This window comes from Erithacus rubecula, assembly GCF_903797595.1.
Source record: "Erithacus rubecula genome assembly, chromosome: 27".
In the NCBI taxonomy this organism is placed as follows: domain Eukaryota; kingdom Metazoa; phylum Chordata; class Aves; order Passeriformes; family Muscicapidae; genus Erithacus; species Erithacus rubecula.
Window position 1 is genome coordinate 4,596,340 of NC_136679.1, and position 26,990 is coordinate 4,623,329.

General features: G+C 50.6%; 1 protein-coding gene across 4 annotated transcripts in view; it reads right to left on the bottom strand.

Moving 5' to 3' along the window:
* Positions 1-26,990, bottom strand: part of LOC306812800 (acid-sensing ion channel 2) — a 379,828-nt gene that overhangs the window by 13,453 nt on the left and 339,385 nt on the right. For all 4 annotated transcript variants that reach the window (XR_013776902.1, XR_013776903.1, XM_079327663.1 and 1 more), the window contains exons 2-3: positions 19,441-19,591; positions 5,030-5,157 (exon numbers count right to left, since the gene is read on the bottom strand). Coding sequence is in view for 2 of the 4 variants with exons in the window: in XM_079327663.1 (XP_079183789.1) it covers positions 5,030-5,157; positions 19,441-19,591 (279 nt within the window). In the remaining 2 variants the exon portion in view is untranslated. The remainder of the gene's footprint in view (positions 1-5,029; positions 5,158-19,440; positions 19,592-26,990) is intronic.

Genomic DNA, 26,990 nt, shown 5'->3' on the forward strand with positions numbered 1-26,990 from the left:
TTCTCAAACAGGGAAATGTGGTGGAGATTATCCCAGCAGAGGTCGGGATATCCTGGAATATCCTGAGTTGGATTTGTCTTTACAAACAAGCTGTGGGTCTGCTGGTAGATAAGGTTAGTGCTGAGAGATAAAAGAAACAATGGGATGGATTCCACTGATTGATGAATGGAAAAATATATTTGACTTTACAAACAAACTGTAGGTCTGCTGATAAATGAAATTGGATATTGGAAGGTGGAAGAAGCAATGAGGAAAAACTATGAATTCTGTAAGAATTGAAAATTAAAAGAGAGAGTTATACATTAGAGGGGAATGTCAGGTATCAGGCAAGGGAAGTCTGTGCCTCTCAAGTACCTCAGCCCATGGAGAAAGAGAGAGGGAAATGCAGATGGGAAATTGGGATAAAAGGAGGCTGTGTCCTCCAAAAATCGGAGAGATCCCAGGGGAATGTACCATGGTCTCTCCCTTTATTGGAATAAAGCAAAAAGGACTCCTCAGTCTCCTTTTTGGACATAAACCTCTGGTGTTTGTGGATTCATTTTCCTGACAGGAGGGATCCTGCCCAGGCTCCCAGCAATCCCACCCTGCCCATCCCTGGCAGTGCTGTCCTGCAGCTCCTCCCTGGGCAGTGCCCAAACCCTCTGGGGGAGGGAAGAACCTTCCCTGCCCCATTTTCACTGGATCCAACACTGATTCCTCTCCTGTGGCTGATGGCAGCAAACTCCAGCAATCCCAAGGAAGGATCCAACCCCTCCCTGAACATCCCCAAAAAACCAGAACCAGAACCTTCCATTCCTCAATGAGACCTCCAACAGCAGCAGCCTCATGGAATTTCCATCCCAGGCAGCTCCAACCCTTGTGAAATGCTGAAAAACCCAGAGCAGCCATGGCTGGCTGATCCCAGCTCCCAGTTAATGGTACTGGAATTGCTCCCAGTTAATGGCACTGGAATTGCTCCCAGTTAATGGTGCTGGAATTGCTCCCAGTTAATGGTGCTGGAATTGTCTGTTTGCACCTCTAGCTCTTTCCCATCCTGACTGTTCCTTCCCAGTTGCTCCCTTCCTGAGGAATTGGTTTTAAGGGATGAATTTGACCCTTCCAGCCCCTGGGGGCTCCCCTGGAGCAGAACTCAGGGGTGTTATGGAGCCCACGAGTGCCCAGGGAAAAACTGAATTTGGGATCTCCAGGATCCTTCTTTGCAAATTCAACAGGAACAGCAGCTCTGGAATCTCCTGCTGATCCATAAAAAGTCCAGGGCAGCCCCTCCAGAGCCTCATCCTGGGTTTGCTCCCACTCCTGCTGTCCCTGGATGAGCTGGGCCTGTGGCTCAGGTACAAAACCAACTGAAAATTCCCAATAATGTGGAATTGTAAAGGTTGGAAAAGCCCTCTGAGATCAAGTCCAGCTGTTCCCTCTAGGACACCAGTGCCCCATGTCCCCAAATGCCACATGCACATGATGAAATCCCTCAGGGGTGGGGATTGCCCACTGCCCTGCTCCAAGAACTGCCCAGAGGAAACCAGACCATTCTTCCTCATTCTCACACAAAATTCTGGTTGGATTTGCTGGACTCCATTCCCAGACTCTGGCAGAGGTGCCCACTTTGGGAGGTTGGGGGAATGGACTCTGAAGTTTTCCTGTCCTCACTTTCTACCTTTTTATAAAATCCTCTTTCCCACAGTGTACAGGGGGAGCAGGAAACCCAAACTATTCCCTCATCCTTGGATCCAATGGCTCTTCCCAACCTCCCTTCCTAATCTCTGCCTCATCTCCATCCCTTCCCTCCAAACCCATTTTCCTCTGCATCAATTCCCGATTCCCTCCCAACCCTCTTTTCCAGTCAAAACCCCTCTCATGCCCTACAAATTCCAAGTTTTCTTCCTTCTCCCGCTTCCAACTCCTCCTGTGCCATGAATGCTCCATGGGATTGGTTTTATGGGATCTCTTTGCTGAATTAATTCAGAATTTTAGGATAAATGGGAGGGAATCCACTAGAAAAGTGGGCAGGGACAGGGATAGATGGGATATTGGGAAGGAATACACATTTCCTGGACTCACATTGCCTATGCCCTGGCACCCCACCCCTTGCAAAATGACACCTCAAATATGGGAAATATTCTTTAATTCCTCCTATTTCCCAAGTCCCAGTGCTTCCCTCTGACTGGGAATAAGGGTTTCCAAGCCATCACTGCCAGCCCTGAATCCTGTTTTGCTGTGTCTCTAATCCCACTCTGATCTGCAGTTCTGTTCTCTATCCCATAAAATCTTTGGAGGGGATGAGTCTCCAAAGCCCCATCAAACCACGTTCCAGCTCAGAACCTGGAACTTCACTGAAGCCTCTGACATTTTTATGGCCAACTTGGCAGGAATTGCCCTTTTCCAGGTACTTTCCACCTTCCCTGAATGTCCTGTGCAGCACTGTTGGGAAGTCTGATCCCATTCCTGACAGAAAAGGTTTGGGTGATGCCGGGATGCTGGAAAAGGAGAAGGAAAGAGGAATTTATCTTTCTCGATGGGATCAGCCCTTAAAAATATGGATTTTGGTGATTCTGTGCAAGCCTTGGTGCCATGGTCAGGGAAAAGGGGAATATTGCAGGGATAGTGCAGCTTCCCAAGGTCTGGAGGGGGAGGTTCCAACACCAGGCAAAAATGGAAGGGCATCCCTGAGCTTCAGGGATTGCTCCAGTGGAATCCTGCAAAGGGTTGGGTTGGAAAAGACCTTAAACCCACCCAGTGCCCCCCCTGCCATGGCAGGGACACCTCCCACTGTCCCAGCTGCTCCCAGCCCTGCCCACCCTCCCAGAGAACAATTCCTGCCCAATATCCCACCCAGCCCTGCCCTGGGCACTGGGAGCCATTCCCTGTGTCCTGTCCTGTCCCTCCATCCCTTGGAAATTTTCCCTCTCCATTTTTCCTTCAGGTCCTGGAAGGTCACAGTTTGTCACCCCTGGTGACACTTTTTTTAGCCAGGAAATGTCTCTTAGCCACACATCCAGAGGCAGCTTGGCCTCTTTAACCCATCCACCACAGTTTATGGACAAACCTCCTGCTGGAACTGCTTTCTCAGAATTTTTGTTGCTGACTCAGCATTTCCAACCCTGGTATTGCCAGGACCCTCCCAGGTCACTCCTGCATTAAATCCCAAGGTGGGAAATGCATCCCAAAAGTGTCTCCTTGCAGGAACCATGGGGCTCAGCCACTGCAGGAGGAGGAGCAAAGCTGATTTAATTCCCATTTTTCCAGCCTGAGAGCTCATTGTGAAGGGAGATTTAATGAGACCCCAGCCATGCAGCCAGAGCTGGCTCTAGACAGGGGAATTTTGGGAAGCTCTGGGTGGAAAGCCAGAATGAATCCCCTGGTCCCAAGATGTGAATCCTCACTGGTGCTGAGCAGCTGCAGCCCTGGGAAGGCAGAAAATCAGGGAGCAGAGCCCAGAGAATGCTCTGATTGCCAGAGTGGGATGGGGAGAGGAGGGAGGGATTTGAGCAGGGCCACAGGGAATGATCCCAGAGGCAGAATGAACCCCTACACCCCAAATTCTGTCCCACAGAGCTCCACAGCTCCCACCATCCCAAATCTCCCTCACTCCACACTTTTTATCCCTGGAAAAAGAGCTCTTAACTCCCTGAGGCTGCTCGGAGCTGGGAGATGGGAAACCAGCTTCACTGTGTCTTCATTCCTGTTGTTTTCCAGCTGCAGGATCATTTCTTTTATGGCCCAGAGTGTAAAACTCTGGGTTCAAGACCCCAATAACTGTGTGGGCTCAGTCCCTGGGGGATTTTCCTGGAACAGTTCCACCTTTGGCTTTGATTTATTAAAGGAGCAGCACAGTCAGAGAGATTTAGATGGAAAGACCCAGACTAAATCAGGGATTAGGATAAAAGCTGCACATTGGGAAGGTGGGGGAAGCCCAGAAGGTCCCTGAGGGATAATTAATTAGAGGAAGTTATTAATGGTTGTAATTAGGTTAAAAATTACTTTCAGGGAGGAGGGATTGGGGTGGGAGTTGAATGCTGCAGATCCCTCCAGCTCTCCTGGGAAAAGGATTTGCAGCTTTGGATGATTTTAAACCAGTCAGAAAATCCCAGGAATGAGCCCTTCCCTCTCCCAGTAGCAAAACTCTGGCAAAAACCTCTGAAAAAAGGGACTGGAGCTGAGAGTGCCTGAATCTGTTCTAACACCTCCCATGTGGAAGGGGGGATTTGGGGAGGGGCATTTTCCCCTCTCTCTCATCTGGATCATGTTCTCCTGGTTGGAATTCCCAATTTGCAATGGAAATATTGGATCAGGCAGTGCTGGCAATGGGGTGGGGATGGATTCCAGCAGCTGCAGATAAGCCCTGGAATTGGCACCAATTTAACCCAAAGTCCTTGAGATCCTCTCAGCAGGTTCCAGCTCCCAGCCCTGATCCCAAATCTTGTCCAGAATGGGATTTTTAAGGAAGAAAAGTCTTTTCAATCTCTGCTGCAGCTACCAGGTGGGTCCAGAGTGACTAGTGTTCCCAAAATCTTCGAGCATCAAGCACCCCATGATGCCCTGTCCAGCCCTTCCCATCCCTGTCCATCCATCATCCATCATCCATCCATCATCCATCCATCCATCGATCATCCATCATCCATCCATCCATCCATCATCCATCATCCATCCATCCATTATCCATCCATCCATCCATCCATCCATCCATCCATCCATCCATCCATCCATCCATCCATCCATCCATCCATCCATCATCCATCAATCATCCATCATCCATCCATCCATCCATCCATCACCCATCCATCATCCATCTATCATCCATCATCCATCATCCATCCATCATCCATCCATCATCCATCTATCATCCATCCATCCATCCATCCATCCATCATCCATCCATCCATCCATCATCCATCCATCCATCCATCCATCCATCCATCCATCCATCCATCCATCCATCCATCCATCCATCCATCCTCAATCCATCCATCCATCCATCATCCATCCATCCATCCATCATCCTGTGGATGCTGGATCAGGCTCTGGCACTCACCCTTTGCTCCTGGGTGGCCACAAATGTCTGGAATCCAGGGGCCACCCCAAATCCCAGCTCCTGGACGAAGGGAGGCTCCGACTGGCTGTGGATCTGCACTTTGACTCCAGCCTCGAACGTCGTCTCCTCTGCAAGAGAAGTGGCAGGTTAAGGAGCTCAAGAAGAGCTGGAATGTTCCCCTGGATGATGGGATGCCTGGTAAGTGAGGAGGGAAAGGCAGCAGCAGGATTTGCTGGGAGCAGCCCAGCCTCATCCCCAGTCCATCTCATTGACACCAGGAGCATCCCTGATCCCTGATCCCCCTCCCTGAACAGCAGCTCCAGCTCTCAACTTCCAAGGAAGAGAAACCAGGAGGGGACCTTCCCTTTCCAGCTGCAATTTGGTTCCAGGACACTTTGGTGACATTCCCACATCATCAACCAAACCAACTCCCCCTTCCCCAAGCCCAGCCCTTCCCATTCTCCAGGAGGGCTCCAGGGCTGAGGGTTCAGGGACTCATGGATGTCCCTGTGCTGTCCCATCCCTGACACAGCCCGAGGCCACTTGGGAATGCTGGATATGAAATGACATTAAAAATGTCCTCAATTTCAAGGAATTTTGAGTCTGGCAGCTGCTCCAGGCTGGAAAAGCCTTTTGGGCTAGGACACATGTTGGGGGTTGGGTTTCTTTTCTTTTGTCCCTTCTTAGCTACAGAATTTTCCCCACGAGTTGCTGGGAAATGCTGACTGCCAGTACTTATGGGCACTTGAGAAAACAAGGGTCTGGCTGGGCCCAGGTACAAGGAGGGCAGGGGCAGCTGCTGCCTCTGGCTCTGCAGCTCCAGAGGGGGAGGGGATGCTCAGAGCTGCTTTTGGCTTGGGGAAAGGAATTGGCCATAGCCCAGGCCAGGATGAGCCTCTGCTCTGAGAGCTGACACTGGCCCTGGGCCTCATTAGCACCTGCCTCACTAAAAGAGGGTCCTCAGCAGACACCTGCCTTTCAAACTAAGACAATACAGCAGAGCTTGCAGTGATGGGAAGTTTCCCAAATCCATGTGGAGTAAAACTCCAGCTCAGACCCTCTTTTCCACTAAAATGAGTGGACAAAAGTCACCAAGGGGCTTTGGAAGCAGAATGGATGAGATCCTCTCCTCTCTCCTCTCTCCTCTCCTGCTGCTCTCACATCCCAACAAACCCAGGATTCCATCTGGGACCAAGGATTGACAGAGGAAATTGTTACCAAGGCCCAGTTTGGTCTAAACCTGGAATATTCCTGGATCTGGATCCACGCTGGTGGCCAGCAGAGCCGCCTCCACATCTGAGCAGTTTCTGTTGGAGGATGAATCATTCCTCAACTTCCCACTATTCTGTAGGATTTTCCTACTATTTCATTGTACATTTCAACTTCTAACAGCTCGGGGAGAATCTCAGGAGCAGGGAATCCCAACCATTGCCAACTTTGGAGCTGCTTCTCCAGGTCTGCACAGAGGGCTGGGAGGACACGGGCAGGGGACAAGGAACAATGAGGGGACACTGGATGAGGTTTTGTGGATCTCAGGAATTCAGGAGCTCATGGAATCCTGGAATGGTTTGGGTAGGGAGGGACCTTAAAGCCCATGGCAGGGACACCTCCCAGTGTCCCAGGTGCTCCCAGCTGCCAGGGATCCAGGGACTGCTGCTCTGGGAGCTGTGCCAGCCCTGCCCACCCTCCCAGCCAGGAATTCCTTCCCCAAACCCCACCTGAACACACCCTGCTCACCCAGGAGCTGCCAAGGCAAGCAGAGACCCCACAGAAGGGGGTGGGTTCAGGCTGGGATTTGCAGGATAAATGGGATCATCCCAGTGCTGAGATCCCTCCCTCCAGCAGCTCCAAGGTGTCACCTCCAGCTCAGCTCAGCCTTGGCCAGACACTGCTGCCACCCCTGGGACAAGCCCAGCCCAAAGCACACACAGCTCCTGGAACAAAGCCCTGCCAGCCCTTCCCAAATGCCTCTGGTGATGGAGAACACCCCAATCCCATCTCCACAGCCCCACACCATCCCAGCTCTGCCCAAGCCCCTCCTGAGCCCCCCAGTCCCTCCAGCCCAGTCCCCCTCCCCTCCAGGCTCTGCTGGTCCCTTCCAGAGGAGATCCCATCTGCTTCCCTCAGCAATTCCCTGACACCTCCCATGAAACAACTCCTGTTTAGTTTGATTTGTTGGGCAACAGGAATTTTCCCAAAACATTTTCCATCCTCTGCCCATTTCTGCCCCAGCTCCAATCCCATGGATTTCCCATCCCAGGGGCTGCATCCAGGGGTAAATCCCCATCCATCCATATCAAGATCCACCCTGCAGGTATCCCAATTAATCTTCAAAACAGCAGGATTTGGGAATTTTAGATGGGAAATCCTGGAATGAAGCCAATGGTGACCATGGAAAGGGAGAGAAAGGCCACACCATGGAAAAAACTTTGGGATTAAACCTCACAATTGCAGAATTCCATCAGTGATGATAACCAGGAAAACAAAATAAACAGGATTTTTTTTTAGAAGAGCTGCCAGCCCCAGGAAGATTCCCTGGCTTCTCCTGCAAGAGGATGAAATAAAAAAACATGGAATTGGCTTGGAAAAATTGTCCCTTCTCCTAAAAAACCTATTCCTTCCAAAATTCCTGTTTATTGCTAAGAGAGGGACATTCAAAGCCCAGGATCAGAACTCCTTAACTGTATCTGAAATATTCCACACCCATGCTGGGATTCAGAAGCTTTAGTGGGGATTAAATATTTCCTGGAATTGTGGGAAAAGGGAGGGTCCAGTAGCATCAAAAATCTGGGTTTGGCATCATTCATTTGTGAAGGAATTTTCCCTGGACACAGCAAATGCCAAAGAGCTCAGTGGAAATCCTGGCACTGGAGAGGGCTCTGAATGTCCCAGGGAAAAATCCCAGCCATGATTTTATAAATATTTCCAATTTTATAAATTTTTGAAAGACTGTCGATTTTTTTTTTCTAATCTGACAAAATGTTTTCCAATTTTAGCATCATTTAGAATGGCTTTTTCTGGGAATTTCTCCTGGAGCTTTGGGGCTGAGCCACTGCTCTTCCCTTCCCATTTTTTATAAACACTCATCACTGTGGGGAAAAATAATCCTGGAATCCTTGGATTTACTCAGAGAAACTAAAATCAGTTCCAAACCCTTGATATTTGGCACATCCCAGTTTTAAACTTTATTTTGGGATGTGGGAAAGCCCAACCACTTCCTGCATCTCCAGCTCTACTCTCAGAGCCTGGAAATTCAGATTTTAGCACATTCCAGGTTGGAATAATCCAACATTCCTTGAGAACTGCATTTTCCCACCCATTAAACCCATTCCTGCTCCCAGGGCAGTGTTTCTCAACAAATCCCAGCTGCTCTTTTCCCTGCAGGATTAAAGGAGCTTGAATTAAATCTGGGATTAATTCAGCACCTGCTCCCAGCTGGTTGCAGAGGGAAGATCAGCTTTCTACTCTGTCTTTGCCTTTCCATGACTTTTTTGGGAAGAGCATCCCTGGCAAACTCTGCAGGGAGCTCCAGCAGACCTTGGCTGGGACCAGGCTCATCCCTGAAAATTCAGGAATTCAAATCCCAAGTGCTGTCAAAAGCTGGGAGCTCCCCTCTCACCCTGCCAGGACCTGTCCAAACACACCCAATTCCCTCTGGGAATGAAGAGCTGGAGCTGATCCTGCCTCTGGTTTCCTGGGAAATGAGGATATAGCCAGAGCTGGGAGGTGCTTCTGGTGGAATTGTTATCCCCGAGTTCTGAAATTGTTATTCCTCACTTCTGGAACTGTTACCCCACAGCTCTGGAACTGTTATGACACAGCTCTGGAGCTGTTATCCCCTGGAGTTATTATCCCCTGGAATTGCCATCCCCAGCTCTGGAATTGTTATCCCCAGTTCTGGAGTTGTTATCCCAGCTCTGGAGTTGTTATCCTCTAGAGTTATTATCCTCTAAAATTGCCATCCCCAGCTCTGGAGTTGCTCTCCCAGCTCTGGAGTTGTTATCCCCAGCTCTGGAATTGCCATCCCCAGCTCTGGAATTGCCATCCCTAGCTCTGGAGTTGTTCTCCCAGCTGTGCAGTTGTTCTCTGCAATTATTCCCAGCCAGCAGCTCCAGGGGGGGATATTCCCAGCCACAGCAGGTTCCACATGGCTCCATCTGGGAATTCCTCAGTTAATTCCCATAAATCTTCCCCTGCTGTGGGCAGACGGAACAGAGCTGGGCAAGGTTTGTATTCCCCAGATTTTCACTTGGCCTCAGCCTCCCCTCTGTAAAACAGGAACAACATCCCCAGGAATTCTTTGGGCTGAAGTGTCCTAAGGGCTCTTCCCACCCCCAGGGACCCCAAAACACCAGGAGGGGCCCAGGGGGGAAATGGCCCCAAACCTCCCCTGGGCTCCCTCCAAGCATCCCCTGTGCTCCTCCCAACCTTCCAGGGATCCCCCTAACCTCCCCTGGGCTCCCCCCAAACCTCCCCTGTGCTCCCCTCAACCTTCCCAGGGCTCCCCCAACTCCCCAGGGCTCCCCAACTTTCCCAAAGCTCCCCTAATCTTCCCAGGGCTCCCCAACCTTCCAGGGATTCCCAAACTTCCTGGGGCTCCCCCAACCTCCCCTGTGCTCCCTCAACCTCCCCAGGAATCCCCCTCATTCCTGAGGCTCCCCCAAACCTTCCCTGTGCTCACTATCCTTCTCCCCAGAGCACCCCAACCTTCCCAGGGCTCCCAAACTTCCAGGGGCTCCCCCAAAGCTTCCTAGGGCTCCCCCAACTCCCCAGGGCTCCCCAAACCTTCCAGGGGCTCCCCAACCTTCCCAAGGCTCCCCCCAAATCTTCCCAGGACCTGCCCCAGCTCCTGTGACCCTGGCAAGGGCAGGAATTCCCAGCACTGGGATGGAGCAGCCTGAGCTGCTCTGGGTGTGCTCCCTGCTCCCACCAACCCTGAGATTCCCCAAATCCTCCCCCATCCCTCATTATTCCTGCCAGCACTCAGGATTTGGGTTTGTGTCCTCAGCTGCCCCCAGCCCCTGGCAGCAGGGGATCCCTGGATGCTCCCTGTGCTCCCAGGGACTCTCCTGCCCCTCCACATCCAGCCAGGAATCCTGACCAAGCTCCCAACGCTCACTTTTTTCCCAGACAAAGATTTACAGATTAAAACAAACAAACAAACAAACAAAAAAATCCAATTGCCATGGAAACGTGGCTCCAGGGAAGCAGGAGCTGCAATCCCACCCTGGGCACACGTGGAGTTTGAAGGCACCAGCTCCACCAGCCTGCTCTGACTCCCATGGAACTGGGAGTGAAGCTGGGATCCGAAGGCTGATCCTGGTTTTCCAGGGAAAACCACACCTCCAGATTTGTCCTGGGGGTGTTTTTGCAGTGGGCTGAGCTCCGGGAGCAATCAGGGACAAGGAATTTCCTCCTGGATAAAAGGGAGATGTCTGTCACCTCCCCCGGGAAAGGGGCTGCTCCCATAGGGATGATGCCCTGGGGGCTGAGCCTAGCCCTGCTGCATTCACCGGGAATCAATTTATCCTGGAGAAGAGGAGGCTCGGGGGGTGACCCCACAAGCCCTGGGGAGGGGTGGGGGAATTCAGATTTCTCCTGGGAAAAAGGGACAGGATGAGAGGAAATGGTCTCAGGCTGCAGCAGGGGAGGCTCAGGTTGGATTTAGGGAATATTCTCTGTGGAAAGGGTGGGAAGGTCCTGGAAGGGGCTGCTCAGGGGGGTTTGGAGTCATCCCAGCACAGAATGTCACCTCTGCTGCCATTTCCATTTGCTTCAGGGAGAAGGGAATGGCAGGAGTGGGACAGAGAAGGAAAAACGGCTTTGCCAGCAAAAGGAGACTCAGAGGGAATTTGGGATGAAGAAAGGCTGGGAAAGAAATAAAAGGGTGTCAGCAGCCCCAGGGATGGGGAACAGAGCCAGTGCTTCCCTCTGGCAGCCCTGGAATTCCAGCCTGGCAGTGTCCCAGGCCAGGGACACCTGGTCTGGTCCCAGACAAGTGTCCCCTGGGACAGGGACCAGTCCCAGGCCAGGCTGGACAGGGCTGCAGACCGTGGGGTGGGGGCAGGTGTCCCTCCCAACCCAAAGCATCCCATGGCTCTGGAATCCCTACAGCACCAGCTGGGATACATTTCCAGCTCCCCCCTATCCTGGCCTGGCACCCAGAGCTTCCCTACAGAAATTCCTGATTTATCTCCCACTTTTTGTCTATTTGGGTGCCTGCCCCCCCATCCCTGGGTCATGGAGAGGGAAGGGGAAGGAGCTGAGACTCCAGAGCTCCTCCCCAGCCTGGAGAGGAGGATTTTCCCTGCTCCCTCCCTTCCTGAGGAGCAGGAGGTGTTGTACAACCCCACGGAGCCACTGTGCTATTTTTAGGGAACATATTGCATTTGCATCCCAAATCTGGGGCCAGATGGCTCCATGGATATTATTAAAAAGCTCCTTACATAATCCAGGAGCAGGAGAAAGCACCAGGATTCCAGCCCAGGGCTGGGAAAGGTTTTGCTGGATGAGCAAGGTACAGGAATTCAGTATTCCAGCTCCTTGCTGCTATTTAATCATTGAAAAGAGGGAACAAATGTCTGGAAGCTCTCCTGGGGTCACCCCAGGGAAGGCAGGGATGCTCCTGCCAGGTGATGCTGATTCCATGATCAGGGAACACAAATCCCCTTCCACCTCAGCATCCCTTGGCAATCACCTGTGGCAGTGAAAGGCAGGAGAGCCACAAGACCAGAGCTCCATGGGGATCATTAAAAAGCTCCTTACATAATCCAGGAGCAGGAGAAAGCAGCAGGATCCCAGCCCAGGGCTGGGACAGGTTTTGCTGGATGAGCAGCAGGCAGGGATTCAGTATTCCAGCTCCCTGCTCGTGTCCTATTAGGCTTAATTTGTAATCATTAAAAAGAGAGAACAAATGTCTGGAAGCTCTCCTGGGGGTCATCCCAGGGCAGCCAGGGATGCTCCTGGGATGCTGCTTCCACAATTTCTCTGTGCTGGGGAAGGAATAAAAATCCCCTGCCCACCTCAGCATCCCTTGGCAATCACCTGTGCCAGTGAAGGGTGACCATGGGAGGGACAAGGGACACAAGAGCCAGAGCTCCACAGATAGAATTAAAAAGCTCCTTACATAATCCAGGAGCAGGAGAAAGCAGCAGGATGCCAGCCCAGGGCTGGGAAAGGTTTTGCTGGATGAGCAGGAGGCAGGAATTCCATATTCCAGCTCCTTGCTCCTCCCTATTAAAGTGAAATGAGGGAACAAGTGTGCCATGACCTCCTGGTGGGATCCCAAATCAATCAAAATCAGGGAAAACAGCTCTGAGAGGCACAGAACCAGATCCTGCCCATCGCTCCCCCTCCAGGAGCTTCAGCACTTCCCTTGGAACACCATGAAAAATAAACAGGCTGCTGATTCTGGATGATGGAGGAGCCAGAAGGAAGCAAAATTCCCAGGGGAGAGGAGAGGGACTAGCAGGGCTGCTGCTCCTTTGGGATGGATGATGGATGGATGGATGGATGGATGATGGATGGATGGATGATGGATGGATGATGGATGGACGATGGATGGACGATGGATGGATGGATGATGGATGGATGGATGGATGATGGATGGATGGACTGGGATGTCCAAGGGTCTAGCCACTTTTTGGTGGGGATGAAAGTGAGATCATGGAATCCTTGGGTTTGAAGGGACCTTAAACCACCCAGAGCCACCCCTGCCATGGCAGGGACACCTCCCACTGTCCCAGTTGCTCCCAGCCCTGTCCAGCCTGGCCTGGGGCACTGCCAGGGATCCAGGGGCAGGAGCTGCTCTGGGCACCCTGTGCCAGCCCTGCCCACCCTGCCAGGAACAATTCCTGACCAATATCCCACCCAGTCCTGCCTTGGGGACTGGGAGCCATTCCCTGTGTCTGTCCCTCCATCCCTGTCCCCAGTCCCTCTCCAGCTCTCCTGGAGCCCCTTCAAGCCCTGTAAGGGGCTCTGAGCTCTCCCTGGAGTTTTCATTTTGCAGGAAAGGATTTCCCCTCTCTTTATCCTGAAACATTGCAGCACCTCCCTCTCTTTGTCCCCTCATGTCCCCAGGTGTCCCCCCACCTGCCACCCTCCCTGTGGAGCATTTTATGGATAAAGAAATGGAAATATAAAAAAATTTGCAGTGAACTTTGGTGCCACCCCCAGGGCATTCCCAGCTCCAGGGGGCAGCAGAAGGGACAGGATTTTCCAGCCAACCTGGGAAAAGTCCAGGCAGCTCAGCCTGCTGGAACTGGGCTGGAGAGAGGGAAAACAGACCAAAATATCCATCAGTGCCAGCCTGATGGGAATCTGGGTAGGGAATGGTGGGGCTGGCCCTGGAAGGTTTTCAAGGAATGGGGAGAAAACAGCAGGAGATGAAATCCAGCAACAGGGTATGAATGAGGCAGAGCTGAACCCAGGCAGATTTTCCAAGAGAGACAAACAAGGGAATTCCTCATCCTGTCACCTCAGAGCTGAGCATCAGTCCCAGCTGTCACCACGGTGATGATCCATCCACCCCAGCCCTCCACTTATTTAGATGGAAAATCCCTTTTTAAGCAGTTATGGAGGGCAGGGCAGCTGCAGTCTGGATTTCATCCCATTCCTCTCCCAAATCCACCTCCCCAGCTGCCAACACCCATGGGAGGGACTCCAGGAGCCCTGGCAGTGCAAATGCCACCCCCAGCCCTGGTGACAGGGAAAGGACACCCCAGGAGTGTTTGGGATGGGAAGAGGAGCAGGAAAGGCAGGATTTGGGAGGAGTCCAGCACAGCTTGGGTTGTGTCTGGCGAGGGGAAAGCTCTGGATCTTCTCTATAAATATTCCCAGGCAAACACCAGACGGGAGCAGAACATTTCCACTGGCAGGAAAAACAGTGGGGAAAACAAAGCTCCAGATTGGAACAGGTGATCCTGGGATACTGACCTGAGCTGCTCCACATGGAGTGACACTGGGGTGACACTGCAGCAGGTGCCAGCCCCAGCTGAGGGGACAGGCTGCAAACAAACAGGGGCTTTGACATCTCCCCTTGGGATGTGCACTGAGAGCTGCTCCAGCCTGGAATTACAGGGAGTCTCCATGCAGGACTTGAAGGAAAAGGTTGGAAAAATGATGGAGAGAAGCCCTTTGGGGCTGGAGGAGCAAACTGGGGGATCCTCTGCTCCCCACTGGGACCAGACTGGGACTGGATTGAGAGTTTGGGTTTGGGCAAATGGGATCCTTCCCTGGAAGTGACAATTCCAAGAGAGCTGGAGGTCCCCTGGGATCCAAGGAGATCCCAAAGAAGAGCAGAGATAAAAACTGAGATTTGGAACACCAAGGCACCTTCTTTCCACTGGATTCCAGAGGAAAGCCAGACCTTTCCACATCATCCCTGACCTTCAGAGGAAACTGCACCTTCTCCAGGAGCACTGCTCCAGCTGAACCACATCTGCCCCTGCAGGAGGATGCAGCCACCATTGAATGGGACTGTGCCACCACCCTGACTGACTGACGGGTGTCAGCTTGGATTCTGACTCTGGCAGGGTTGGGATTGTTCTTTGTAATACTGCATTTCTATTTTAATTTTCCTAGTAAAGAACTGTTATTCCTAATTCCCCTATCTTTGCCTGAGAGCCCCTTAATTTCAAAATTATAATAATTGGGAGGGAGGGGGTTTACATTCCCCATTTCAGAGAGAAGCTCCTGCCTTTTATTGGCAGACACCTGTCCTTCAAAGCAGGACAATGCCTCAGGGGTTCAGCACTGTCCCCATCCCAGCTCAGCACTGTCCCCAGCCTGTCCCAGGCAGGACCTGGCTCACCCTGCTGGGCCAGCACAGGAGGCAGGGTGGGGAATGTGCCTGGGGGCCCTGGGCAGATGCCCAGGGACAGCACAGGTCACCCACAGTGGCTCCTGTCACTGTCCCCAGGTGCCAGGGCCACCCCCACAGCCCGTGGAGGGACTGTCCCCAGCTGTCCCCAAGCACAGGCAGGATCAGCTTCCCTCCAACAGGAGGAAAAAGGCTGAATCCCTGGATTTGGTGCCTTTCCCACACTCAGATCCCTCCTCCACCCCCTGCCCCCCTTGCACTGTCCCTCTTTGCCTCCAGCTGGGTCCCCCCACACCCACAGATTCCTCTCCTCCCCTCCAAGCCAACAACTCCTCCAGGGGGCCCAGAGGAGCCCCTGGGAGCAGCTCAGTTCCCTCAGAGCAGATTCTTAATTTATTCAGATTGTTTCATATTCAGAGCTGGTTCTTGATTCCTCCAGAGCAGATCATTTATTCCTTCAGAGCAAATTACTGATTCTTCCAGAGCAGGTTATTTAATATTCCACAGGTGGTTATTTGTCCCTCCAGAGCAGATAATTTTGTTCCTTCAGAGCCAATTACTGATTCCTCCAGAGCAGATTATTTATTTCTTCAGAGCAAATTATTGATTCCTCCAGAGCAGATAATTTAATATACCAGAGCAGATTATTTTTTCCTTCAGAGCAGATTCTTTATTCCTTCAGAGCTGTTTATTTGCTCCTCCAAAGATGATTTTTTATTCCTTCAAAGCAAATTATTTACTACTCCAGATCAGATTATTTAATATTCCAGACCAGATTTTTTTTGTCCCTCCAGAGCAAATTCTTTGCTCCCCCAACACAGATTATTTAATATTCCAGAGCAGATTATTTATTGTTTCAGAGCAAATTATTTACTCCTTCAGAGCAGATTCTTTATTCCTCAGGAGCAGTTTGTTGTCCTTCAGACTCTTTCCAAGCTGTTTATTTATTCCTCCAGAGCAGATTGTTTAATATTCCACCACAGATTCTTTGTTCCTCCAGGGCAAATGATTTGTTCCTCCAGAACAGACTCTTTGTCCCTTCAGAGCAGATTGTTTAATATTCCAGAGCAGATTTTTGTTCCTCCAGAGCAGATTCTTGGCTCCTCCTGAGATAATTATTTAATATTCCAGAGCAGAGTCTTCATCCTTTCAGAGGAAACCTTTTCCTCTTTCAGAGCAGATTCTTTGCTCTCCCAGATCAGATTCTTTCATATTCTAGATCAGATTATTTCATATTCCAGATCAGATTATGTCATATTCCAGATCACATTATTTCATATTCCAGATAATATTATTTAATATTCCAGATAATATTATTTCATATTCCAGACCAGATAATTTCATATTCCAGACCAGATAATTTCACATTCCAGATCAGATAATTTCATATTCCAGATCAGATTATTTCACATTCTAGATCAGATTATTTCATATTCCAGACCAGATCATTTCATATTCCAGACCAGATAATTTCACATTTCAGATCAGATTATTTCACATTCTAGATCAGATTATTTCATATTTCAGATCAGATAACTTCACATTCCAGATCAGATCATTTCATATTCCAGATCAGATTGTTTTTCCCCAAGCAATGCTGCTTTAACACTACCAGGTCCTGCAGCTGCTCAGCACAATTAAAACTCTTCCAGAGCCTCTCCAGCAGGGAAAACCCATTCCCAGAGTGGAGAAAAAACCCTTCCCAGGAGGGAAACCCCTTCCCACACCCTCCTCTGCACCAGGAATCCAGAACTGCCCTTGAGAAGCACCTGGGAGGTCTCAGGCACCAACTGGACAAAATGGGAGGAAAAGATGATCCCTGAGCCAAATCCACTTAAATTTAATTATCCTTTGGAAGAGACTTTCATCTCCAAAGCTTTTCCCTGCCCTGAAATCTCCTGGGCTCTCCTTGGGGTGAATGAAGTGTTCTGAGCTCCTGCAGGAAGGAAGGTTTGGGTGGGAATGACCTGGATGATTCCCAAGGGAAACCAGAGCATCCCAAACCTCACCTGAGGCTCTGAGACCTCCCGCCCAGGGCCTGGGAAAAGCAGCAATAAAATCCAATGTTTGCAAACACCTTCAGAGCTCCTGGGACAGGGAACAGCCCCAAACTTTGTCACCTTGGTGGCACCACCCCAAATTCCAAGGTTGTTCCTATGTTTTCCCACATTTTTCCAAGCATTCCTGCAATTCTGAGGGCTCCTGTTTCAGCTGTGGGCATTTGGCAGCAGCAAAGCTCCAAGGAAAGCTGGAAATGCAGATTTCATTTGAATGCCTCATCTGCTTTTTTAGAGCCTTATCTTGGCTTTTCCAGATTCCCAAAGCAATAGGGTTTGAATTCCTTCAATGAACAATTCCTTGGTTATTTTTTTTTCTTTTTTTTTTCTTTTTTTTTTTCTTTTTAATTTTTCTTTTTAAAATGAAGCTTTTGAAGCATCCACAGCCCTGGAAGGATTTTTCTTGCATTTGATTTGTGCTCACAGCCTTTGGTTGAACAAAATTCTGGGACAATTCCAGAGAGGAGAAATTCCAGGGAAACTTCCAGTGACTAAGGGGGCTCCAGGAGAGCTGGAGAGGGACTGGGGATGGAGGGACAGGACACAGGGAATGGCTCCCACTGCCCAGGGCAGGGCTGGGTGGGATATTGGGCAGGAATTGTTCCTGGCAGGGTGGGCAGGGCTGGCACAGGGTGCCCAGAGCAGCAGTCCCTGGATCCCTGGCAGTGTCCCAGGCCAGGCTGGACAGGGCTGGAGCAGCTGGGACAGTGGGAGGTGTCCCTGCCAGGGCAGGGGTGGCACTGGATAATTTTTAAGGTCCCTTCCAGCCCAAACCATCCTGGGATTCCACAACATGAGACCCCAGTGGGGCTGAACACAAAGCTCCAGGTGTTCAGCAGCTCTGGATGGCCCCAGGCCATTCCTGGGGTTTCCTGTCCCCACAGGTCCCCCAGAGCTGCTCTGTCTCCCCTGGGCATCTGTCCCAGTGGGAGACAAAACCCTGAAGTGGAGGCTGCTCCTCCTGTCCCCACCCCATCATGAGCCTGTTCCACCTTTAAAAGACAAGACCTCAAACCAATTCCCTGAGTGAGGAATGATTATCCCCAATCTCACTGTCCTCCCCTCAGCTGGGCCAGACCAGGAGCTGGAATTTGGGAGCACAGCTCCTCCAAAAGCCTGTGCAGCTTGGAATGACAATGACTGACACCACAGGGTGTGTTTGGAACAGTCAAACCACAGAAAGGAAAGTGAGTTAGGATCCAATGGAGCCAAATCCCCTTTCTGCTCTGAGCAGGAGTTTGAGGGGTGCTGGAGGGGGTGACACCAACCTGGAGTGAGATTTCCTCCTCTCCCCTCCCTGATCCCCAAAATAATCACAGCTCACCCTGGCTGAGTCTCCCTGCAGGGCTCTGCCACACAAACACAGCTCCTGCAGTTTCCCAGTGTTTGTTTGGCTGCTTTGTCTCAAATGTGGGCTCAGGAAAGCTGTACCACCCCTGGGCACTGCCAAGGACCAGGAGTCCCTGATGGCACTGTCCCCATGCTGTCCCCCATCCTCCTGCCCATCCTTCCTGCAGCAGGAGCTGCATCCCAGTCCATGGGACCTGGGGCACATCCAGCTCTCCTGCCCAGCCCCCCCTGCTGCAGGACCCAGCAGCTCCAGCCCCCCCAGAGCCCAGCTGGGTTCATCCCCAGACACATTCCATCACCCCAAAGGCTCCAAAGGCAAGGAACCCAGGCCTTGGTCCACCCAGACAGCACCAGAGCAGCAAACACAACTCTCAGGGCAGCAAATATTCCCAAATTCCAAGGAGAAGCAAAACCCAGAGAGCAGCTGGAACCCACCCTGAACACAGCCTCCCAAAAATGCCTTTCCAGGGAACAGGGATGTGCTGGAGCCTCTGCAGACAGGCCACACTCCTGTCACCCACAGGTGCCACCCTGTCCCAGGACAGGCAGTGCCATTCCTGCCTGGAACCCCAGACCTGGGGCTGGAGGGAAGGGGAGGGGATGGGATAATGGGATGGGATAATGGGATGGGAGGGGATGGGATGGGATAATGGCATGGAATGGGATGGGATAATGGGATGGGATGATGGGATGGGATGGGATAATGGGATGGGATGATGGGATGGGATGATGGAATGGGATAATGGGATAATGGGATAATGGGATAATGGGATGGGATGATGGGATGATGGGATGATGGGATGATGGGATGATGGGATGGAATGGGATGGGATAATGGGATGGGATAATGGGATGGGATAATGGGATGGGATAATGGGATGATGGGATGGAATGGGATGGGATGATAGGATGGGATAATGGATAACAGGATGATGGGATAATGGGATGGGATGGGATGGTGGGATAATGGGATGGGATAATGGGATAATGGATAATGGGATAATGGGATAATGGGATAATGGGATGGGATAATGGGATGGGATAATGGGATAACAGGATGATGGGATAATGGGATGGGATGGGATAATGGGATGGGATGGGATGGGATAATGGGATGGGATAATGGGATGGGATAATGGGATGTTTTTTCCAAGGAAATCACCTGAGGAAGAGGAAGCTCTCACCTGTTTCTCCCCAGATGGGCAGATACTCGTCCTGCTGAATGTCCAGCATGATTTCCAGGCCATTCCCTGTCCCCCCCTTCACTGTGGTGAGGAGAGGCCGCCCCTCCTCTCCTGAGTTAAACATGTAGCATTTCCCATATTTTGTAAACACCTGTGGGGGAAAAAGAGAGGAATTAGGAATGATTTCCAACAGATTCAAAGCCCATTTCCAACCAGCAAAGGGATGAGAAACAGCCACAAGGTGCAGGGAAACATCCACATAAATATCCACATAAATATCCTCAGACATATCCACAGAAATCCATCCAGGTTTAATCACTTGTTTAATCACTGTGCTCTCCTTATGGAAAATAAAAGGGAAGACAGAAAGGAAAAGCTGCTTGGAGGGAAAGCTTGAAAGCTCCTGGAGTCACTCCAGGCAGTCCAAGCTCTGACAGACTCACACTGGCCTTAAGCTCCTGCTAAAAATCCACACAATTCCCTGGGTTTGGGAGTCTCAGCCTATCCCTGCCATGGGAATGCTCTCCTGGCATTAAAAATCCAGTATGCCCTTAATTCCTCCACCTGCCACTGTCTGGAAAATAGGAAGAGTTCAAAACACTCAGGGAAATGAGGGAAAGTTTCCTCCATCATTTTGCTCTCCTTCAGTCTTATTTTGGGAGGATTCCTGATAGAAACTCCTGGCAAATTCCAGGTGGAACTTCCAGGTACCACAAGCACTGCAAAGCAGGGGGATCATGGGGCTCCAAGAGGGAGGGATGTACAGAACATTTAATTTCCAGTGGGAGAACATGGGATTAACAGTGGGATGGACAGGGGATTAACAGTGGGAGAACATGGGATTAACAGTGGGATGGATATGGGATTGCCAGTGGGATGGACATGGGATTGCCAGTGGGATGGACATGGGATTGCCAGTGGGAGAACATGGGATTAACAGTGGGATGGACATGGGATTAACAGTGGGATGGACATGGGATTGCCAGTGGGATGGACAGGGGATTAACAGTGGGATGGACATGTGAAGAACACAGTTTCCAAGAGGGGAACACAGGTTTCCAAAAGGGGTGGACATGTTTCCAAGCAGAGTAAACACAAACTGCCCAGTGGAATAGCAGATTTCCCAGTGGGTAACACAGATTTCCCAGTGGGTAACACAGATTTCCAGCACCAACCAGTAAACCCCAGCAAGGAACACTTGGAGCCAGCACAGAGCAACTCCAGTCCCTCTGGAATTTCTCCCACATTTGCTGAGCTCATTTGACCCCAAGATGAGTCAGAAACCCAAACAGAAGCTGGAGCCAGCAGCGATTTATTCCCTCAAATATTGACATATCCTGACTAATCCCAGTGCCAGGCAAGCAGGTGGGATGGGAGAGAAAGGAAATAATATTTGAATTCAAATAGGAAGTGTTTGTGAGGGGAAAAAAATTACATCCTTTAAAAAGGATTTGATATCCAAATAAAAAAAATCCCATTTTAATACTTGCCCGACCAATTAAACAGCTCAGGCTGAAAAGAGAAGCTGAGCCTCTGGAAGCAGCATCATGGGGGGGTTTTCCCAGATAGGCTCTGGAGGCAGAAGTCAAAAATTCCTGATGAGGAGAGTTTAAAATCCAGCAAGGAGAAAAAGCTGCAGTGGAAAAAATCAGGGGGAGGCTGGAATGGGAACAGCCCAGGGACTGAGGGTTTTGGAGCTGCTGTGCTCAGCACAGTCTGCAGGCAAATAAATCCAGGCAATCTGATGGGGTTTTATATGGCTGTAAAAATTCCCTGTAAAGCTCCCATTAGGATATGTTCATCCAAGGAAAAGATGGAGCCTGACAGGGACAGCTGGGCTGGAATCACAATCCCAGGGAAAGAGACCTCAGGGGACTGGGAAAGGACAACCAGGGAACCTCTCAGCCACAAGGATTCCCTTTGTTCCCAAAGAAGATACAAAAAATTATTCCTAATGGCATTTGAAGTGTGCTGGGTTGCAATGCAGGATGTGCCCAGCAATGTGAATTCTGTCCCCATCTGTTAAACCAGCTGGGGCAGTGCCCCTGATCTCCTGGCACATATTCTCTGCTCATGGGCCATCTTTAAACCAGCTGGGCAATCATCTTTATCTTCCCACAGCCCATCCTCCCTCCAGGAGATATCTCCTGTTCATGGCCACTGAGTCCCAGTGCATTACTGATAAAATTCCATCATCCCACTGGGAGATGCTCCAGCCAGGGCAGGAGCCAAGCCTTTCCTACCCAGATAAAAACTGAGATTTTGGACACCAAGGAACCTTCTTTCCACTGGATTCCAGAGGAAAACCAGACCCTTCCACATCATCCCTGGAGCTTCAGAGGAAACTGCACCTTCTCCAGGAGCACTGCTCCAGCTGAACCACATCTGCCCCTGCAGGAGGATGCAGCCACCATGGAATGGGACTGTGCCACCACCCTGACTGACTGACGGGTGTCAGCTTGGATTCTGACTCTGGCAGGGTTGGGATTGTTCTTTGTAATACTGCATTTCTATTTTAATTTCCTAGTAAAGAACTGTTATTCCTAATTCCCATATCTTTGCCTGAAAGCTCCTTAATTTCAAAATTATAATAATAATTTGAAGGGAGTGTGTTTACATTCTCCATTTCAGAGAGAAGCTTCTGCCTTTTATTGGCAGACACCTGTCCTTCAAAGCAGGACAAAAAATATATCCAAGTTCAAAAATCCACATGCATTCATTCTAACAACCACTAAAGGGAATTGTGGTGTTACAGGATCCACGGAGTCAGGGAATGGTTTGGATTTGGCCCTTTAGGACCATCCTATGCCATGGCAGGGACACCTCCCACTGTCCCAGCCACTCCAGCCTGGCCTGGGACACTGCCAGGGATCCAGGGCAGCTCTGGGAATTCCATCCCAGCCCCTTCCCACCCTTCCAGTGAGGAATTCTCCCCAGTGTCCCATCTGTCTGTGCCTCTGGAATCCATTCCCTGTGCTCTGCCCCTCTCCTGAGGATGTTCCTCCCCTCTTCTCTTTGCTGGGAGCAATTATTTAGCAAAATACAACATTGTTTTCCCAGAGTTTTCTCTTGTTTTCAGGCTCCCTGCCAACAGGAAAGGACTTGGAGCATTATCAGATCATCAGGATAAAAGCTGGAGCTGTTGGGAAGGGCTGGGATTCACTAGAGGCAGCAAACATGAACAGAGCAGGATGATTTAAGCTCAGTTTGTGTAGCTGAAGGGAGAGAAATCCCCCTGGCTCTTGGAAATGCTTTAACTTCCAATAAAAAGGGCCAGAAACAAAACTCCAGACACGTTCCCTGAGAACAGTCCATAAAAATTCCAATTTGTTCCCTCTGATGGAGCACAGGGCCTTTGACAGCTCCTTGGAAAATCTCTGCTTGAGCATAAAGGGAAATAATTCTAAATCTGTGGAAGGGGATTTGATGGAATCGTTCAGGGTGGGAAAAGCCTTTAAGATGATGGAGTCCAATCCATGAACTGCCTTGGAGTGACTTCCTGAGCCCTTCCTGAGCATATGGAAAACCCAAGGAAAATGTTTATTTTGAGAAGTCAAAACTCAGACCAGGGGTATCCCAAAAACATTTCCAGGCACAAACCAGACAGCACCAGCACCAAAAGCTCCAAGGAACCCCTGGATAAACAAATCCTGCTGCCTGTGAATCCATCAGGCCTGGGACTGATATTCCAAGGAGTCTTGGAAAATGAGGCATTTCAATTTCTACCAGGATGCACAGAAAAAACCTTTCTGCTGAGAAATCATTCATTCAATCCAGAGAAAAATGATGAGAAAAAGAACTCTGGAAAAGGAAGACTGGGAGTGACTTTTCCAAATGCAGATGGAGATGCAGGCAGGAAGGAGGTGTCAGGAGGTAAAACCGAAAAAACAGGGAATTGGAACCCTGTGCAGTCATTTCTCCATAACTGGGGGGACAAAGGCTCAGAGAGACAATTCTCAGCAGGCCACATCCAAGGGCTTCATCAGAGTGGGAAAAATGAAAACAAAGTGATTTTCAAGACGGGTCCAGGAGAAGAGGAATGTGGAACTGAAAAACTGGGATGAGTTTGGGCAAGAACATCCAGGAGAGGATGGGGAAAAGATCCTCTTAAGGACGAGAAAATACTTCATTCCTAGAGTTTTGCCAGAGAGATCCATTCCCAGGCCTCCCAGTTCTCCCACTGAGCTGAGTGTGGCAGCCCTGTCCTGATGGCATTTGGATAGAGGAATGACTCATCCCAGCCCCATCCCAGCTCCATCCCAGCCCCATCCCAGCTCCATTCCAGCTCTATTCCAGTCCCATTCCAGCCCCATTCCAGCTCCATTTCAGTCCCATTCCAGCTCCATTCCAGTCCCATTCCAGCTCCATTTCAGTCTCTATCCCAGCTCCATCCCAGCCCCATCCCAGCTCCATCCCAGCTCCATTCCAGCCCCATTCCAGTCCCATTCCAGCTCCATTCCAGCCCCATTCCAGCTCCATCCCAGCCCCATCCCAGCCCCATTCCGGTCTCTATCCCAGCTCCATCCCAGCCCCATCCCAGCTCCATTCCAGCCCCATCCCAGCCCCATCCCAGCCCCATCCCAGCTCCATTCCAGCCCCATTCCAGCTCCATCCCAGCTCCATTCCAGCTCCATCCCAGCTCCATTCCAGTCTCTATCCCAGCCCCATCCCAGCTCTATCCCAGTCCCATCCCAGCCCCATCCCAGCTCCATTCCAGTCTCTATCCCAGCCCCATCCCAGCTCCATCCCAGCCCCATTCCAGCTCCATCCCAGCTCCATCCCAGCCCCATTCCAGCTCCATTCCAGTCTCTATCCCAGCCCCATCCCAGCTCTATCCCAGTCCCTCCCAGCCCCATCCCAGCTCCATTCCAGTCTCTATCCCAGCCCCATCCCAGCTCCATCCCAGCCCCATTCCAGCTCCATTCCAGTCTCTATCCCAGTCTCTATCCCAGCTCCATCCCTGTCTCTATCCCATAAAACATGGTAATTTAGTGATTCCTAGAGGTTGCATACAAATATTAGAAAATGAGTATTTTGTAGCAGATTGGTTAGTGGAAATTAGAATATTCAACATAGAAGAAGAGTTACTGTATTGTAAAGGGGAAATTGCTCTTTTATCCTCTCTCTCTCTCTCAGTCCTGCTCTCAGCTGTGGCTGGCAGCTCTGCAGGGCCCTGTCCACCCACACCCTTTACAATGAACTGCAAACTCCAAGACCAGAATACAGAGAGCTCCTGAGTCTGTCCTGACATCCCATGACAGTAACTCCCACAGAAAATCCCAATGGATGCCCACGGGGGTCTGAGGGATCCCCAGAGGAATCCCTTGCCAGGGGAAAAGGATGGGAATGCTCAGAATGGGCAGAAAGGATTTAATGTCCTTTCCCACTGCCACAGCTGCTGGGAACACACAACATTCCCAACATTCCCAACATTCCAAACATTACTGACACATCCAACATTATTGACACATCCAACATTCCCAACACATCCAACATTATTGACACATCCAACATTATTTATACATCCAACATTCCCAACACATCCAATATTCCCAACACATCCAACATTATTGACACATCCAATATTCCCACACATCTCACACTCTCAACATTCCCAACATTATTGGCACATCCAACACCACCAACCCATCCAACACCGCCAACACATCCAACATTCCCAACCCATCCAACGTTCCCAACACATCCAACATTCCTGACACATCCAACATAATTGACACCTCCAACATTCCCACACATCCGACACTCCCAACATTCCCAACATTCCCAACCCATCCAACATTCCCAACACATCCACCCCTCCCCTCCAATCCAGCTCTCACCATTGGACACGCCCAACTCTTTCCAATCTGTTCGTTTTATGGGATGGCATCAAACCTTCCCAGTATTCCACAATTCCCAGGCTACAACCCCAGTTAAACACTGGCACAGAAGCATTTGGCTCCAAGGTTAGCTCCCTAAGGGACATTCCCACTCTCTCCTGATTTGTGCCATCAGCCCCTCCCTGCAGTGCCCATTGGTGCCAGGATTTGTCAGAATGGGGAAGACTCCTCAGAGCTGCCACAACCCCATAAAAATCCCTCTCCAGCTCCAATTCATCCCCGTTGAGTGGGTGTTTAACAGGAAATACAGCTCCAAAATTCCAGCACCAAATAGATCAATTCCAATGGGGAAGTTCCAAATATTTGGGAATTCTGTTGGTCCATAAACCAAGGGAAGTGCTGCCTTGATTCCATCAGTGCCTGGTTCCCTCCACACAACAAAGGGAGGCAGGACAGGAGCTGGGGCTCACTGGAATTTATGGGTTGTCAGGAACAACACCTGGATACTCCCATCTCCTGTGGGACCACAAATGAACCAGGAATCCCAGTTCCCAAGGCTCTTCTTGGCAGAACATGGAGTTACTGAGGTTGGAAAAGCCCTCCAAGGTCACTGAGTCCAACCTGGACCAGGTGACACCATCAGGGACCACTGCAGAGCACATGTCCTCTGGTTTTCCAGGATTTGGGAAGATTTTGGGGGAAGAGTGAGGTCTTTTTAAAAGAAAGTTTCTCATCTTATAAAAATCAATTTAAAATCCATAAAAATCCATTAAAATAAATTAAAAATCCATTAAAATCAATTTAAAAATGCATTAAAATCCAGGCCCCAGCACAAAGCTTTGCACCTGCAATGTGCAAAGAGAAGACCTGATGTCACTGGCCTGGGACAGCTCAGGCTGGTGTCCTCCCCTGGGGCTGGCCAGGGTCATACAAGGCCACAAGCACCTGGAGGAGGTCCTGGAGAAGCAGCAGATGGAGCAGGAATTGAGCAGGGAGGGTGAGGGGGGTTCCAGCCCTGCTCTGAGGCCACTGAGGCTCATCCCAGCCCTGGAGCCTTGGGACAGGTGCCAGGCACAGCTCCCAGGCTGGGACTCATTTGGATCCTAATTACAATCTGTAATTCTGATCCATCCCCACTGATTCCCTTAATTAACTCCTGTCTGTTCCCTGGCCCCAGCTCTGAGACTGACAACATTCTAAATTCCAACATTCTTATATTCCAACATCCCAAATCTCCTCAGGAGTGCCCCAGAGCAGCCCTTGTGTCCCCTGGGTGCCCATTCCCATGGACAGGCTCCTGCAGAGCCCTGGAACCTGAGGAAAAGGGGGGATAAAACACTGGGAGCTGGAAAGTCCATCCCAAACCCTTCAGCTGGGCAGGGACATCCTACACCATGAGAATGCTCCAGAAAATACAGACTGAGCATCTCCCTTGTGTCTTAAACCCACCCAACAGCATCCCAAACCCAAAGGGATTGGGAAATGCTCTGGGGCTGAGCTGTTCTGGCCACCCAGGCTCCTCAGCCACAGATTCCAGCCCCTCCACAGCTTCTGGGCACTGGGATCCTGGGGGAGGCTCCAGTAGTTTGCTCCAGCTGTGAAATCATTTCTGTGGGCAGAGTTCTGAGGCCATTCCCTGGAATTCCCAGCCCTCCCACAGGTGCAGGAGGAGGCATCAGCCCCATGGGAAGGACAAACAGCTCCAAACAT